This window comes from Hyla sarda, chromosome 1 (assembly GCF_029499605.1).
Source record: "Hyla sarda isolate aHylSar1 chromosome 1, aHylSar1.hap1, whole genome shotgun sequence".
In the NCBI taxonomy this organism is placed as follows: domain Eukaryota; kingdom Metazoa; phylum Chordata; class Amphibia; order Anura; family Hylidae; genus Hyla; species Hyla sarda.
In genome coordinates this window covers 137,977,835-137,995,361 of record NC_079189.1, presented here as the reverse complement: position 1 = coordinate 137,995,361, position 17,527 = coordinate 137,977,835, and the positions used below count along the sequence as shown (strand labels likewise).

General features: G+C 41.1%; 1 protein-coding gene across 1 annotated transcript in view; it reads left to right on the top strand.

The window, feature by feature from the left end:
• GUCY1A1 (guanylate cyclase 1 soluble subunit alpha 1) overlaps positions 1–6,488 on the top strand; it is a 63,209-nt gene extending 56,721 nt beyond the window's left edge. Inside the window, exons 7-8 of the mRNA XM_056562119.1 lie at positions 248–402; positions 5,118–6,488. Of these exons, the coding sequence (XP_056418094.1) occupies positions 248–402; positions 5,118–5,301 (339 nt within the window). The 3' untranslated portion in view covers positions 5,302–6,488. The remainder of the gene's footprint in view (positions 1–247; positions 403–5,117) is intronic.
• The last annotated feature ends 11,039 nt before the right edge of the window (positions 6,489–17,527 follow it).

The following is a 17,527-nucleotide window of genomic DNA, read 5'->3' as shown; positions in this document are numbered from 1 at the left end:
CTGTATGCAGTGTTTTAAGCAAAGAATTCCTTTCACAATAGGTTATATTGGAATATGAAACAATTTTTTACACATTAAATTGAATTACCTGAGAAAACTCATGGCCCTTCATGGTATGATAAAAGACCCATGACAATATTTAGATCCATATGAGGGTTATTCTGTGGATCTGTTAGCCTTAGGACTAAATATAAATTTGTAGAAAACAATGCCTGAGATTTTCTTTGTATTCCTTTTTCTTTTATAGATGCGTATAGGTCTTCACTCTGGTTCAGTTTTTGCCGGTGTTGTTGGTGTAAGAATGCCACGTTATTGCCTTTTTGGAAATAATGTTACACTTGCCAATAAATTTGAATCTTGCAGTATACCGAGGAAGATAAATATCAGCCCTACAACATATAGGTAAGCATTTTGTTTATATTTTAATATATAACAATATACAGTAAAAAAAAAAAAAATATATATATATATATATATATATATATATATATATATATATATATATATATGTAACTTACTGTACAGTCATCCTTTAAGTTAGAATGACCAAAAGTTACAATATTTTGAACATACAATGGTCTTTCCTGGATCACTGTAGCTTGAAACCATACTCAACATACAATACTACAGACAGCCTAATTCTGTGGCACACGTGATTGGCTGGATAATCTGAGTAGGCATTTCAGTAGAACACACCGTAAGGGCTGTCTTGCTACTTTAAGCCAAGCCCCTGCTATAAGAGAAGCAGAAAGAAGCTAGTTATGGAATTTGTCAACTGTGCGGTGCTAAGAGCTGCAGACACTGTTGGATAGCTTTTATAGCTGTTGTAGGGTATAAACGCAAAATATACATTTCCTGGAGCTAATGGTGGTTTTCAAACGTATAAAATCCTTTTTTTATTTCTCAGCCAATTGCCAAGGGGGTGGCACCAACCTGCTCAAGTGCCACAGCCTGACATACCTCCTTGCTCATTCTCACCTCCCAGCTTGACTAATATACAGAGCTCTGTTGATCAAGCAAGGAGAAGTAAAAAGACATACCTGGACACTTAAAGGGGTTATCCAGGAAAAAAAACTTTTTTTTTATATATCAACTCCAGAAAGTTATATATCATATCATGGTATCATGGCTCCAGAAAGTTAAACAGATTTGTAAATTACTTCTATTAAAAAAATAATAATCTTTTCAGTACTTATGAGCTGCTGAAGTTGAGTTGTTCTTTTCTGTCTAATTGCTCTATGATGAAACCTTATAACCAAACCCCACACCTAGGAGTAACTCCAGGTGGGGGTACAATACATATGCCTCAGACACCCCCCGATGATGTGACTGCTGTCACGAAACATGTAGGGGAGGCTATGCTACTGTGCTTTTAAAGTCAGCAATACAGCCACTACATAGTCCCTGTAGTCCTGCAGGCACAGGGAATTTACATGCCCTCTGGTGAGAGCATACATATAAATACTAGTGTGGCGATTTTCTGCTGGTGTTTTTAACCATTAGGTTTTCATAAGTCTAATCTACAAACACTTAAATAAAAGTTAAGTTTTAAAGGGAGGGTGTTTCATATGGGGTATTGTACCCCCACCTGGAGTTATTCCTAGGCGTGGGGTTTGGTTATATGGTATAAATTAACCCCTACACCATCCTTGGGCTATTTGTTAGTGCTCTGATGACACCTGTCTCGGGAGCTGTCCAGAGTAGAATCAAATCCCCATAGAAAACCTCTTCTACTCTGTGCAGTTCCCGGGACAAGCAGAGATGTCAGAAGAGAGCACTGTTGCCAGACAGAAAAGAGCAACTCAACTTCAGCAGCTTATAATTATTAGAAGGTATAAGATATTTTAATAGAAGTAATTTACAAATCTGTTAATATGTTTTTTTGAATACCCCTTAAAGCAGCTCAGCCCCTCCTCCTTGACACTTGGTTGAGAAATAAAAAGGCAAAGTTTGGCATACAGTATGCCTTTATACTCAAGCTAGCCCTAACAGCTTGTCAATTGTGTTTGCATCTTTTAGCAGCCAATAAAACGGACATATTTTCTTTAGGCCACAGCTACAGTTGATCAAAGTATTTGTAGAGAATTACTGTAATAGGGCAGAAGTATTGTCAGGATTCGGCAGGCTGGTGGTGGATCCTCTGTGTCAGTGAGGGATTGGCGTGGACCGTACCGGAGGACCAATTCTAAGTTGCTACTAGTTTTCACCAGAGCCCGCCGCAAAGCGGGACGGTCTTGCTGCGGCGGTAGCAACCAGGTAGTGTCCACCGGTAGCGGCTCAACCTCACTGACTGCTGAGACTGGCGTGATACAGGAGGACTAGACAGAGGTGAGGTCAGACGTAGCAGAAGGTCAGGGCAGGCGGAAAATGTTCGTAGTCAAGGGCAACGGCAGAAGGTCTGGAAACACTGGTAATGGACACATACAAAAACGCTTTCACTAGGCACTAAGGCAACAAGATCCGGCCAGGACAGGAAGGGGAAGTGGGTTTTTATTCACATGGAGCAGGGAAGCTAATTGACACTGATTGGGCCAGGCACCAATTAGTGGTGCACTGGCCCCTAGAGAGCGGGGCCGCCCGCCGGGACATGACAGCCGGGGAACGGGACAGGTGAGTAGATTGGGATGCGACCCGCGGGCAGTGACAGTGCAGCGCTCCCGGTCAGCGGGTCTGACTGGGGCGCTGCAGAGAGGAGAACGCCGCGAGTGCTCCGGGGAGGAGCAGGGACCCGGAGCGCTCAGCGTAACAGTACCCACCCCCCCTTAGGTCTCCCCCTCTTTTTATCTGCATGTCTCTTCATACGAGATGAGGCCAGTGGGAGCGACTCTTGAGTCTCCTTCCAGATAACGGAGAAGTCCCGGGTTACTTAATCTACGGCAGGAACTCCAGAAGAAGTGGGAATGGGGAGGGGGGGCAAAGGGTGAATCTTGCCATGGGGCAGAGTGGTACTAGGAAGGAGGCTATGAGGAGGTAAGATCTCTGCTGGCTTTTTGCAGAAAACATCAGAACAGTCCTGGTAAACCTTGGGAGGGCCCGGTAAAGGTGGAACCTCAGGAGTTAGACAAGTGGGAGCAGATGTGAGGCATCGTTTGTGACAAGAAGGACCCCAATTTTTGATCTCCCCAGTGGTCCAGTCGAGGATAGGAGCATGACGTCGGAGCCACGGCAGGCTGAGAAGAACTTCAGAGGTTCTTAGAGGTGCAGTTAGGCAGAACGAAAAATGTAATTTTTTCATGGTGAAGTCCAATGATCATGGGCAGGGGTTCAGTGCGGTAGCGCACAGTGCAGTCCAATTTTTCTCCGTTAACAGAAGAGATAGAGAGTGGTTTGACGAGACGGGTTACTGTGATACTGAACCTATTAACGAAAGAGGCCAAAATAAAGTTTCCTGCAGAACCTGAGTCCAAGAAGGCCACTGCTGAGAAGGAGGAGTTGGCGGAAGGAGAAATCTGCACAGGTACAGTCAGATGTGGAGAGGCAGAATTTACACCAAGTGACGCCCCTCCCACGTGAACAGGGTGCGTGCGTGCGTCTCCCAGACGCGGAGGACGAATAGGGCAGTCCACTAGGAAATGTTCAGTACTAGCACAGTACAAGCATAAATTTTCGTTTCTACGACGAGTCCTCTCTTCTTGGGTCAGGCGAGACCGATCCACTTGCATAGCCTCCTCGGCGGGAGGCACAGGAGTAGATTGCAGAGGATTCTGGAAGAGAGGTACCCAGTGATCAAGGTCTTTTTCTTGGCGGAGCTCGTGGCGTCTTTCAGAAAAACGCATATCAATGCGGGTGGCCAACTGGATAAGTTCAGATAGGTTAGCAGGAATTTCTCGTGTGGCCAGCACATCTTTGATGTGACAGGATAAGCCTTTCTTGAAGGTCGTGCAGAGGGCCTCATTATTCCAGGATAGCTCAGAGGCAAGGGTGCTGAACTGGATAATGTACTCGCCCACAGAAGAACTTCCTTGGACAAGGTTCAATAGGGCTATCTCGGCTGAAGAAGCCCGAGCTGGCTCCTCAAAGACACTGCGTACTTCAGAGAAGAAGGATTGGATAGAAGCAGTGGCAGGATCATTGCGATCCCAAAGCGGTGTGGCCCAGGACAAGGCCTTTCCAGATAACAGGCTGACCACAAACGCCACCTTAGACCGTTCTGTAGGGAATTGGTCTGACATCATCTCCAGGTGCAGGGAACACTGGGACAGGAACCCACGGCACAATTTAGAGTTCCCATCAAACTTGTCAGGTAGGGACAAGCAGAGTCTGGAAGTGGCAACTTGCTGCAGAGGAGAAGCAGGAGCTGGCGGAGGAGATGGTTGCTGCTGTAGAGGCAGAAGCTGCTGTAGCATGGCGGTCAACTGCGACAACTGTTGTCCTTGTTGGGCGACCTCGGTGGCGAGGTCAGCGAGACTTGGCAGCGGCACCTCAGCGGGATCCATGGCCGGATCTACTGTCAGGATTCGGCAGGCTGGTGGTGGATCCTCTGTGTCAGTGAGGGATTGGCGTGGACCGTACCGGAGGACCGGTTCTAAGTTGCTACTGGTTTTCACCAGAGCCCGCCGCAAAGCAGGATGGTCTTGCTTCGGCGGTAGCAACCAGGTCGTGTCCACCGGTAGCGGCTCAACCTCACTGACTGCTGAGAATGGTGTGGTACAGGAGGACTAGACAGAGAGCCGGCACGCGCCCTAGAGAGCGGGGCCGCACGCGCCGGGACGTGACAGCCGGGGAACGGGACAGGTGAGTAGATTGGGACGCGACCCGCGGGCGCGTCCCGCTACGCGGATCGCATCCCCGCCGGCAGTGACAGTGCAGCGCTCCAGGTCAGCGGGTTTGACCTGGGCGCTGCAGAGAGGAGAACGCCGCGAGCGCTCCGGGGAGGAGCAGGGACCCGGAGCGCTCGGCGTAACAAGTATTCAATACTCCTTCCCTACTTCTTGGTGTAATCATAGAAAGCACTATGTTTTTCAAACACTAATGCGAAGTGCTAGTTACTGTTGTGTTGCCTTATATTTATATATAAACAATTTAAAATGTTCTTTCTATGGTGTGATTACTATTATTATTATCATTATTATTATTATTATTATTATTATTATTATTAATAATACATATTCTTACAGCTTGCTTAAAGATTTCAAAGGATTCAGATTTTTACCTCGATCAAGAGAAGATCTTCCACCAAATTTTCCAGCTGAAATTCCAGGAATATGTTATTTTCTAGAGGCCTTGGATCAAGAGGTGTTGATCAAGACTTGGTACCAAAAGAAAAATGTAGAGGATTCACATTTCAGCCAAACAAAATAGACAAATTTTATCTTTTCATGTTTTGCATATTGTGTAGCAGTAATTCTTTACATGATATTGTCTTCCTTTACAAACAACATTTTTAAGTAACACCTACAATGTGCTTTTAAGTCACAATTTTGCTTTGTAAGACTGGGTTCGCATATGTCCGGCATAGGTGAACTTAGCCTATATTTCTACGCAACTGATGCCACAACTGATGACACGTTGTCACTAGTTGTATGGCATCTGGCGTCCATTGTTTCTTGATGGGGGACAGAGGAACGCAACATGCTGCGTAACCCTGTCCAGTGCCCCCCGGTGTGTCCAACCATCCGGTGTCAAAATTGAGATGGTGAATGATTGTGAACTGTCCCATTGAAATAATTGGGATTAGTTCTAGCATCAGTTTCCCTCCGGTGCACGCTGGATTGAAACTGTGCTGGACAACTGACATTTATGAACCCAGCCTTACTGCAAAAACAAATGGGCTCTAGAGATCAAAGAAGGTCAACACCACTTCTAAGCTAGACATTCTTATTGAAGTTAGAAGTATTTATTAAATGTTCAGTATGGTTGTATGTCAGTTAGGCTTTGGTTATTGGTGGCGTATTTGCATTATGTTAAAGTAGAATTTTGAGAATTTTCAATATAATAATACTGTTATATAATCTCATTGTTTGAACTATTTTCATAAAAGAATATGTTTTACAAAGTTCCATGTGTAAAATTTTCATTTGGCCATTTTTGTTAAATATTAAAAACAAGGCCCTCACCCTCTCCTATTTATCACTTTATGTTCTTCATTCTATTAAAGTCATGGAGTTGGAAAGTCAGTAGATCTAAAATATAACTAAAACTCCATTATTCTTTTAAACTGATTATATTACAGATCAACATAAAGTAATAAGCAATATCTTAATTTATAAATAGGTACTGTATTAATGTTGTTAAAAGGGTACTCCGGTGGAAAAAACATTTTTTAATCAGCTGGTTACAGAGAGTTAATCAGATTTGTAAATTAGGCAAAGCAAAAGTGTGATATTCGGCACTGCTATAGCTGGCTAAGCCGGGCTATTGGACGGACGCTCGACTAGGATAAACCTGTAGAGATGTGGTGGTGCTCTGATGTAATGGCAAAGTTAAAATCTTCAATACAGTGGAGAGTTAGAAAATAATCGGCACTCACCGGTCTTCTCTAAAATCAGCTTCTTTATTAGTACATACTCACAACATGAAATGCAGTCAGAGAGAGGGATCTGTTCAGGGAGGGGTAAGTAGTAGGCAACAGATTCTGTTTCGCTCGTTACACCAGCTTTATCCGGCCATATCAATGTGGCCGGATGAAGCTCGTGTAACGAGCGAAACAGAATCTGTTGCCTACTACTTACAGATCCCTCTCCCTGACTGAATTTCATGTTGTGAATATGTACTAATAAAGAAGCTGATTTTAGAGAAGACCGGTGAGTGACAATTATTTTCTAACTCTCCACTGTATTGAAGATTTGTAAATTACTTCTATTTAAAAATCTTAATCTTTTCAGTACTTATCAGCTGATCTTTGCTCCAAAGGAAATTTTTTTCTTTTGAATTTATTTTCTGTCTGACCACTGTGCTCTATGCTGACACATCTGTCCATGTCAGGAACTGTCCAGAACAGAAACAAATCCCTATATCAAACCTATCCTGCTCTGGACACAGTTCCTGACATGGACAGAGGTGTCAGCAGAGAGCACTGTGGTCAGACAGAATGAAAATCAAAAAGAAAAGAACTTCCTGTGGAGCATACAGCAGCTGATAAGCACTGAAAAGATTAAGATTTTTAAATGGAAGTAATTTACAAATCTGTTTAACTTTATGGTACCAGTTGATTTAAAAAATATTGTTTTCCACCTGAGTACCTCTTTAAGCCATTTGTCAAAAATGTGCAACTTTTTTATTGGCTCACAGACTGTCAAAAATGCACCAACTTTATTAAGAGGCCCACTTTGCGTTAAAGGGTTTTCAGAGAAATTACAGCTGAGCGAGTTCGCTCTGCACGTAATGACGCGCAATACAGGGGCCGGAGCATCGTTACATCATGGCTCCGCCCCTCGTGATGTCACGGCTCGCCCCTTTCAATACAAGTATATGGGAGGGGGCGCGGCGGTCGTCACTCCCCCTGCCATAGACTTGCATTAAGGGGACGGGCTGTGATGTCATGAGGGGCGGAGCCATGACGTCACGCGGCTCCGTCCCCTGCATCACCAGTCATTACACACAGAACGAACTCGCTCTGTGCTGTAATGATAGCGCGGTGCTGCAGCGGGGATCCCAGGGCTCCCCAGCAGCGGGACCGCGGCGATCTGACATCTTATCCCCTATCCTTTGGATAGGGGATAAGATGTCTAGGGGCGGAATACCCCTTTAAGGTTGTTCTTTTCTGTCTAAGTGCCCTCTGATGACATGTGTCTCGGGAACCGCCCAGTTTAGAAGCACATCCCCATATCAAACCTCTTCTAAACTGGGCAGTTCCCGAGACACGTGTCATCAGAGAGCACTTAGACAGAAAAGAACAACCTTAACTTCAGAAGCTCATAAGTACTGAAAGGATTAAGATTTTTTAATAGAAGTAATTTACTAATCTGTTTAACTTTCTGGAGCCAGTTGATATATAAAAAAAAATGTTTTCCTGTCTAACCCCTTTAAGTATGTGGGTCTCTTTAAGACTGGCGTATGAAACACTCTTAGAGGTACTTGACAAGATTTATGTTCTGTCTTTTTAATTTATAGGGGTTATCCAGCAGGAGGGTTGTTTTTACAACTTTGCCCACTTAAATGTCTATAAAAAAAAATAAACTTTTACTTACCTCCAGCACTCCAGCAGCACCTCTGGCTGCACTCCTTCTGCCCAGAAGTCATGACACTTGGGACCGGAGTCATGTCAGGGCCGGTAGTGTCACACTTTAAAAATATGAGTAGACATGTACACAGAAAATAATGTTAATCCTATGACTATAAAATATACAGGCAGGATGATTTAGTGCATATAATGTTCAGTATATGGAAAAATCTGACTTCAACTCCTTTACGAGTGTGACAAAAAAAAAGCCAAATATCTTATTTTTTTCCCCACAGATAACTAATCTGTAGTTAAAGGGGTATTCCAGGCCAAAACTTTTTTTTATATATCAACTGGCTCCGGAAAGTTAAACAGATTTGTAAATGACTTCTATTAAAAAATCTTAATCCTTCCAATAGTTATTAGCTTCTGAAGTTGAGTTGTTGTTTTCTGTCTAACTGCTCTCTGATCACTCACGTCCTGGGAGCTGTGCAGTTCCTATGGGGATATTCTCCCATCATGCACAGCTCCCAGGACATGACATCATCATTGAGCAGTTAGACAGAAAACTTCAGAAGCTAATAACTATTGGAAGGATTAAGATTTTTTAATAGAAGTAATTTACAAATCTGTTTAACTTTCCGGAGCCAGTTCATATATAAAAAAAAAAGGTTTTGCCTGGAATACCGCTTTAAGATTGTACATTTTATACAGTATAGTGCACATTTTGCATAGCAAAATAAATTGTTTTTTTTTAATATTATCTTTGTTAATGACTATTGCATTTATCTGTACATTCTATGACTGTCCAAAACACTTATATATACTTTTGTTGCTGAAAAAACGTACAATAAGAACAGTAAGTTAGGTTTACATTTGTGCCAAAAGTTCTGTTAGAATCTTTCATTGCAGATTCCACCAATAATGCTAAACAAAGCAGCATAGTATGCCCTGTGGGCCCCATAGTATGCCCTTATGGAGTCTGTAGGGAACTACCATATTCATGTCTGGCATGCAGGGGATCTGGTACATCAATTTTCTCATTGTCCTGTAGTGGAGCAGAACATCGAAAAAATTAATAATGCATATGTAAACCTAGCTTACGAAATCATTTCAATAAAATCTCTACATCCCAATTCGGGTTAAGGTGAGGCCATGTTCAGATTTTGTATATGAAATCCCTCCGGTGCTACAAACAATATGAATAAAAGTTTCAGGTTACACTAAAGGACATGTAGATACCTAATGAAGATTCTGCTTGGTATATAAAATGTACAGATGAAGTAAGTTTATTTAAAAGCCCACATTTTTATTCTATTTTACCGATAAATACATTTTTTAAAATAATTTTGTAAATACATTACATCACTTATTGTTTACTGATGCTAAAATACCACCTGGTTGTTGTTGCAAATGTCAACACATCTGTTGTCAGTAACACCCCTAAAGGCTGATGTCAATACTGAAGGAGAAAATGTTTTTTCTCTTACATCAAATAACTATATAGTGCTTGATGTACAAACAATGCTTCCCAGAATGCAGTCCCCTAGAACAAGCATTATTCAGTGGAAAACATTTTTTTTTTTTTTTTTAAATCAACTGGCTCCATAAAGTTAAACAGATCTGTAAATTACTTCTATTAAAAAAAATCTTAAGCCTTCCAGCACTCATCAGCTGCTATATACTACAGAGGAAGTTGTATAGTTCTTTTCTGTCTGACCACAGTGCTCTCTGCTGACACCTCTGTCTGTGTCAGGAACTGTCCAGAGTTGGAGCAAATAACAAAAGCAAACCTCTACTGCTCTGGACATTTCCTGAAATGGACAGAGGTGTCAGCAAAGAGCACTGTGGTCAGACTGAAAAGAGCAACTCAACTTCCTTTGTAGTATACAGCAGCTAATAAGTACTGAAAGGATTAAGATTTTATAATAGAAGTAATTTACAAATATGTAACTTTCTGGCACCAGTTGGTTTGAAAACCGGTTTTCCTCTGGAGTACCCCTTAAAATAAGTAATGAATATTGGGAGATTTTAGCTCTGAAGTCTGCAGAATCCTGGATGTTGCTTTTCAATATACCGGTACTTTAAAAATTGTCCTGTTTTATGATAGATTGTATCCTTATGTTTAAATCATAAGGAGATGGTTTCAGGTTTTTTGTTAGAAATAAACCTATTCCAGTTAATCTTCATTTGTTAATTGTAAAATATTTTTGTGATCATATATATATATATATTTGTAATATCTGACACTTATGTCTATATATAAAAATAAATAACCTATTTACCTGCATGCTCTAAAGAAAGTATATTTTCTGTGTTTCTTATAAATATCTTTTTTAATAAAATTCTAATTTATAAATGTTAAGATTGATTAAATATTATTATCTATATAAGTGTCTGAGATTATGCATATAGGAATTTTATAAAGTCTTCCTGCTGGTGTTGCCAAAAATTGATAAAATAAGCAGCTTCCAAAAATACTATTTATTTATGTTACTGTTGATTTTGTTTCTTCAGTTTGTATATGTATCTTATTGGCAAGTCTTTAAGAAATAGCTGATGATGTCATTATGTTGCTATCTCTTATTAGATGATGTAATGCTGCAGTACAGAAAACTGTGTAGAAAATATGTCACCAAGAACTTGTCAGCTATAATGTCACCGCCAGAATGTGTTTTCACTTTTGTTTCCTGGAATGTACTTGTTACAAGCCAAGCATAGGCTTACTTGATGTGAACATCAAGCAATATGTGCTTTGTAGGTTTCTGAAGCTCTATTTTGACAGTCATATTGTAAACTGTAAAGGTTCTAGCAATAAATGTTTTTCTATTCTACTAATTACGATGTTTGTTTTATTAGCATTAAATTATTTTTTGTTGTGTTTTTCCTCCTTTCTTCATGACCAGATTTCAGTTATGTTTCTTCTCATTTGGGCATTCAAATTTTGTTCAAGTTTTGCCATTCTCTGTGACACACAGCGTTTTTGTATGTCATTTATATTTCAGTAAGTTTCTATTATTTTTTTGTGATTTTTTTTAATGTAATTTTTTAACATATATAGGCCGTTTTGTAAAATAGTGTCTGCATATTATTAAATTAAAGGGGTTATCAATCATAAGGTTACTTTAGTACTTACACTGCCAGACAGTAATGAACATGCTTAGGAAGGATCCTTGCTTGTCTTGGGGCTACATGGCTGTATTGTGAGTCTGCCATAATGCTGCTGCTTTCTTTTTGTGAACTGGCTATTTCCTGGTGGAGTTCCCACCTTCCAACTACAAGTCCCAAGGATCCCTAGTTTGTAAGTGTAAGGCCACTTTTCTCTCCCCTAGGCATCAACCACCCCACTCATTTGCAGCACAGCTGAGTTGCCTTCCATGAGTGCTGTGCTGTACTTGGGCTGCACTACAACCTGGGAAATGTCCAACCCAACAGTCATTTTGTATGCTGCTGAAAATGAATTGAGACATGATATCTGTTTGCAAGGACTTACATAGGACTTCATGCAAATCACTCAGGCAAGTCTGAGACTAGATTTAAACAGGTATTCTACCACAGTGGCAGAACCTTTGTTAAACTTTGAACATATAGTCATGTTTTACATCTTTTTTATGGCTATAATTTTACAAGTGTGAACCCAGCCTTATATTAATGACTTTTCCAGTAACTGATATATAAGCACTCATTGAGCAATGTCAGACGACGGACATATGTTAACCCGGCCTTAGAATGTTGTAGATTGCCCAGAGTTTTGGGGTACGTTTGCACATGCGTATTTTTGCTGCCGATCTGCTGCAGATTTTGCTGCCCATTGACTTCAATAGGTAGTAAAATCTGCCACACCAAATCTGCAGCAGAAAACCCACAAGTGATTACAGGAACAATCTGTCATGCTGATGTCTTTTAAGCACATCTTATATTAATCATCCCAAGAAATAACCACAAATTGTATTATCAATATTAGTTGTATAAAAAATGACATGCATAATGTGTGTACCCTCATTGTATGCATGCAAATTTTTTTCTTTTTTACATTTTACATCTTTGCAAGGTTATGATCTTAACAGGTCAAAGGCCTATGGCACATTTTAGGAGAGCTTGTGATGACCTTACTTCTTGTTCTACTTTCTGTGAGGTGCAGTGTTGTCATGACAACATTTTAAGGATAGAAATCTAGTAATCAATGATATTGCCCACCACCTACTAGACCTGAATAGTGAAATCTTCATTTGTGTATTTATAAAGGCCGACCATTGTCTATGGTCATTTCATTCCACACAAAATCTCCATAAACGAAAAATTTGACAGAAATCAGAAGAGAAAATATTATTATTATATATTTTTTTGTTTTCCTCCCATGTGGGAGGGTGGGGAGATGGGCATTGTTGTTTAAAATATAATTGATATTGGTATTATATGTTGTATTTAACCTGTTGGGGACGGAGGGCATATGCATACGCCCTTGCGTCCTGGTACTTAAGGACGAAGGGCGTATCCATATGACCGTGGGAATTTCGGTCCCCACCGCGTGCCGGGCGGGGACCGGACCGGGGTGACTGGTGATATCTATCAGCAGGCACCCCGTGCAAATGCCCAGGGGGCCTAAAAATGCCCATGTCGGCGATCGGCGATTCCGGGTCATACGGGTCTATGATGACCCGGAATATAAGGGGGATCGCAGTTGTCTAAGACACCTACGATCCCCCTGAAGGGATAGGAGTGAGGTGGCAGCGGTGCCACCCCTCCTATCCCTGCTATTGGTCATCCTGTCCACCCACATTAGGCGGGGCAGAACGGGGAACTGAAGGGGACCGGCGCTGACGTCCACTTACCCATCCGGAGGCTGCGAGCGACGGAGATCGGCGGGCGGCGATGTCGTGCTGAAGAGGACGGCTCCCTGGATCCTACGGAAGCCAGTAAGTTGCCTAGCAACATCTGGAGGGCTACAGTCTGAGACTGTAGCCCTCCAGATGTTGCAAAACTACAACTCCCAGCATGCCCTGACAGCTGTTTGGGCATGCTGGAATATGTAGTTTTGCAACAGCTGGAGGGCTGCAGTTTGAGACCACTATACAGTGATCTCTAAACTGTATCCCTTCAGATCTTACAAAACTACAACTCCTAGCATGCCCAAACAGCTCTTAGCTGTCTGGGCATGCTGGGATTTGTAGTTTTGCAACATCTGGAGGGCTACAGTTTGGAGCTCACTGTGCAGTGGTCTATAATCTGTAGCCCTCCAGATGTTGCAAAACTGCAAATCCCAGCATGCCCAAACAGCAAGCAGCTGTCTCAGCATGCTGGGAGTTGTAGTTGCGTAACCCCCAGCTGTTGCATAACTACATCTCCCAGCATGCCCTTCGGCGATCAGTACATGCTGGGAGTTGTAGTTTTGCAACAGCTGGAGACACACTGGTTGGAAAATACTGAGTTAGGTAACAGAGCCTAACTGAAGGTTTTCCAACAGGTGTGCCTCCAGCTGTTGCAAAAGTACAACTCCCAGCATGCACGGTCTGTCAGTACATGCTGGGAGTTGTGGTTTTGAAACAGATGGAGGTTCCCCCCCCCCCCCAATGTGAACGTACAGGGTACATTCAAACAGGCAGGTTTACAGTAAGTTTCCTGCTTCAAGTTTGGGATGCCTGCAAATTTTTCGCCGCAGCTTAAACTCCTAGCGGGAAACTCACCGTAACACGCCAGTGCGAATGTACCCTAAAAACATTACACTACACTGCACTAACACATAATAAAGGGTAAAACACTACATATATACCCCCTTACACTGTCCCCCCAATAAAAATGAAAAACGTCTTGTACGGCAGTGTTTCCAAAACGGAGCCTCCAGCTGTTGCAAAACAACAACTCCCAGCATTTCTGGACAGCCACTGACTCTCCAGGCATGCTGGGAGTTTAGCAACAGCTGGAGGCACCCTGTTTGGGAATCACTGGCGTAGTATACTCCTATGTCCACCCCTATGCAATCCCTAATTTAGTCCTCAAATGTGCATGGCACTCTCTCATTTCGAAGCTTTGTCGTATTTCAAGGAAACAGTCTAGAGCCACATATGGGGTATTTCCGTAATCGGGAGAAATTGCACTACAAATTTTAGGGGGGCTTTTTCTCCTTTTACCTCTTATGAAAAGGAAAAGTTGGTGGCTACACCAGCCTGTTAGTGTAAAAAAATAAAAAGATTTACACTAACATGCTGGTGTTGCCCCATACTTTTTATTTTCACAAGCAGTAAAACGAAAAAAAGACCCCCAAAATTTGTAATGCAATTTCTCCTGAGTACGGAAATACCCCATATGTGGGCATAAAATTCTCTGTGGGCGCACAACAAGGCTCAGGAGTGAGAGCGCACAATGTACATTTGAGGCATAAATTGGTGATTTGCACAGGGGTGGCTGATTTTACAGTGTTTCTGACATGAACACAGAAAAATAAATACCCACATGTGACCCCATTTTGGAAACGACACCCCTCACGGAATATAACAAGGGGTATAATGAGCCTTAACAACCCAGAGGTGTTTGACGAATTTTCATTAAATTTGGATGGGAAAATGAAAAAAAAAATGTTTTCACTAAAATGCTGGTGTTACCCAAAATTTTTCATTTTCACAAGGGAAAATGGGAAAAAGGCCCCCCAAAATTTGTAACCCCATTTCTTCTGAGTATGAACATACCCCATATGTGGATGTAAAGTGATCTGCTGGTGCACTACAATGCTCAGAAGAGAAGGAGCGCCATTGGGATTTTGAAGAGAAAATTTGTTCGGAATTGAAGGCCACGTGTGTTTACGAAGCCCCCATAGTGCCAGAACAATGGACCCCCCCACATGTGACCCCATTTTGGAAACTACACCCCTCATGTAATGTATTAAGGGGTACAGTGAGCATTTATGCCCCAGAGGTGTCTGACAGGTTTTTGGAACAGTGGTCTGTGAAAATGAAAAATTTAATTTTTAATTTGCACAGTCCACTGTTCCAAAGATCTGTCAAACACCAGTGGGGTGTAAATACTCACTGCACCCCTTATTAAATTCTGTGAGGGGTGTAGTTTCCAAAATGAGGTCACATGTGGGGGGGGGGGGTCCACTGTTCTGACACCACAGGGGGCTTTGTAAACGCACATGGCCCCTGACTTCCATTCCAAACGAATTCTCTTTCCAAAAGCTCAATGGAGCTCCTTCTCTTCTGAGCATTGTAGTGCACCAGCAGAGCATTTTACGTCCTAACATGGGGTATTTCCATACTCAGAAGAGATGGGGTTACAAATTTGGGGGGGCATTTTCTCCCATTACCCTTTGTAAAAATGGTAAATTTGGGGAAAAAACGGCACTTTAGTGAAAAAAAAATGTTTTAATTTACACATCCGATTTTAATGAAAAGTCGTCAAACACCTGCGGGGTGTTAAGGCTCACTGGACCCATTGTTACGTGCCTTGAGGGGTTTAGTTTCCAAAATGGTATGCCATGTTGGGTTTTCAGCTGGTCTGGCACCATAGGTGCTTTCTAAATATGACATGCCCCCCAAAAACCATTTCAGCAAAATTCACTCTCCAAAATCCCATTGATGCTCCTTCCCTTCTGAGCCCTCTACTGCCCCACCGAACACTTGACATACACATATGAGGTATTTCCTTACTCGAGAGAAATTGAGTTACAAATTTTTGGGGGCTTTTTCTCCTATTACCACTTGTAAAAATTCAAAAACTGGGTTTACAAGAACATGCGAGTGTAAAAAATGAAGATTTTGAATTTTCTCCTTCACTTTGCTGCTATTCCTGTGAAACACAAAAAGGGTTAACAAACTTACTGAATGTCATTTTGGATACTTTGAGAGGTGCAGTTGTTATAATTGGGTCATTTATAGGGTATTTCTAATATGGAGGACCTTCAAATCCACTTTAAAACTGAACTGGTCCCTGAAAAATTACGATTTTGAACATTTTTTGAAAAATTGCTGCTTAACTTTGAAGCCCTCTGAAGTCTTTCAAAAGTAAGAACATGTCAACTTCATGATGCAAATATAAAGTAGACATGTTGTATTTGTAAATCAATATATCATTTAATTAGAATGTCTATTTTCCTTACAAGCAGAGAGCTTCAAAGTTAGAAAAATGCTAAATTTTCAAATTTTTCATCAAACTTTAGAATTTTTCTCCAAGAAATGATGCAAGTATCGACAAAAAATTACCATTACCATAAAGTAGAATATGTCATGAAAAAACAATCTCGGAATCAAATTTATAAGTAAAAGCATCCCTGAGTTATTAATGCTTAAAGTGACAGTGGTCAGATTTGCAAAAATTACTCCCGTCCTTAGGGTCATAATGGGCTCCGTCCCCAAGGGGTTAAAAAAAAAAATTATATATATATATATATATATACATATATATGTACCTTGAACCAATTATCCTGGAGAATCTCCTTTGAATGTTCTTATTAAGAAGCAGTATGATTAATGTGTGAAAACAAAGCTCACACACATCTTTTTTCCCAGACCCTTTTTGCCACTTTTTTTTTTTTTACTATTTCAACTACACAGCTGCTGAATGTTTTCGAGATGTAAGTCAATAGGGAGATCTAAAATGCACTACAAACAGTGTATTGGGGGGCTTTTTTCCTCACTTTTACTATATTTTCAAAAGCATGGTGTTTTCAAGATGGTCTAGAACTGGTGTTTTTTTCAGCTATTTTTCTTTAAAAAAAAAAAGTTTAAAAAAGCACCTGTGAGTTTTTTTTCCCTGAATTTATGTTGGTTTCAGACAGCATCTTTTGCACTTCTCCTGAAATACACTGGGGATCAAAAGTTTAGGCACCCCAGGTAGTAAAAATTTGTATTCATGTGCATAAAGAAGCCAAGGAAAGATGGAAAATCTCCAAAAGGCATCAAATTACAGATTATACATTCTTATAATATGTCAACAAAAGTTAGATTTTATTTCCATCATTTACACTTTCAAAATAACAGAAAACAAAAAAATGGCATCTGCAAAAGTTTGGGCACCCTGCAGAGTTAATATCTTGTACTGTCCCCTTTGGCAAGTATCACAGCTTGTAAACGCTTTTTGTAGCCAGCCAAGAGTCTTTCAATTCTTGTTTGAGGTATCTTTGCCCATTCTTCCTTACAAAAGTCTTCCAGTTCTTTGAGATTTCTGGGCTGTCTGTCACGCACTGCTCTTTTAAGGTCTATCCATAGATTTTCAATTATGTTGAGGTCAGGAGATTGTGAAGGCCATGGCAAAACCTTCAGTTTATGCTTCTTGATGTAATCCCCCTTGGATTTCGAGGTGTGTTTAGGATAATTATCCATTTGTAGAAGCCATCCTCTTTTTACCTTCAGCTTTTTCACAGATGGCATCAAGTAAGCATCCAACATTTGCTGAAATTTTATTTAATCCATTTTCCTTCTACTTATGAGATAT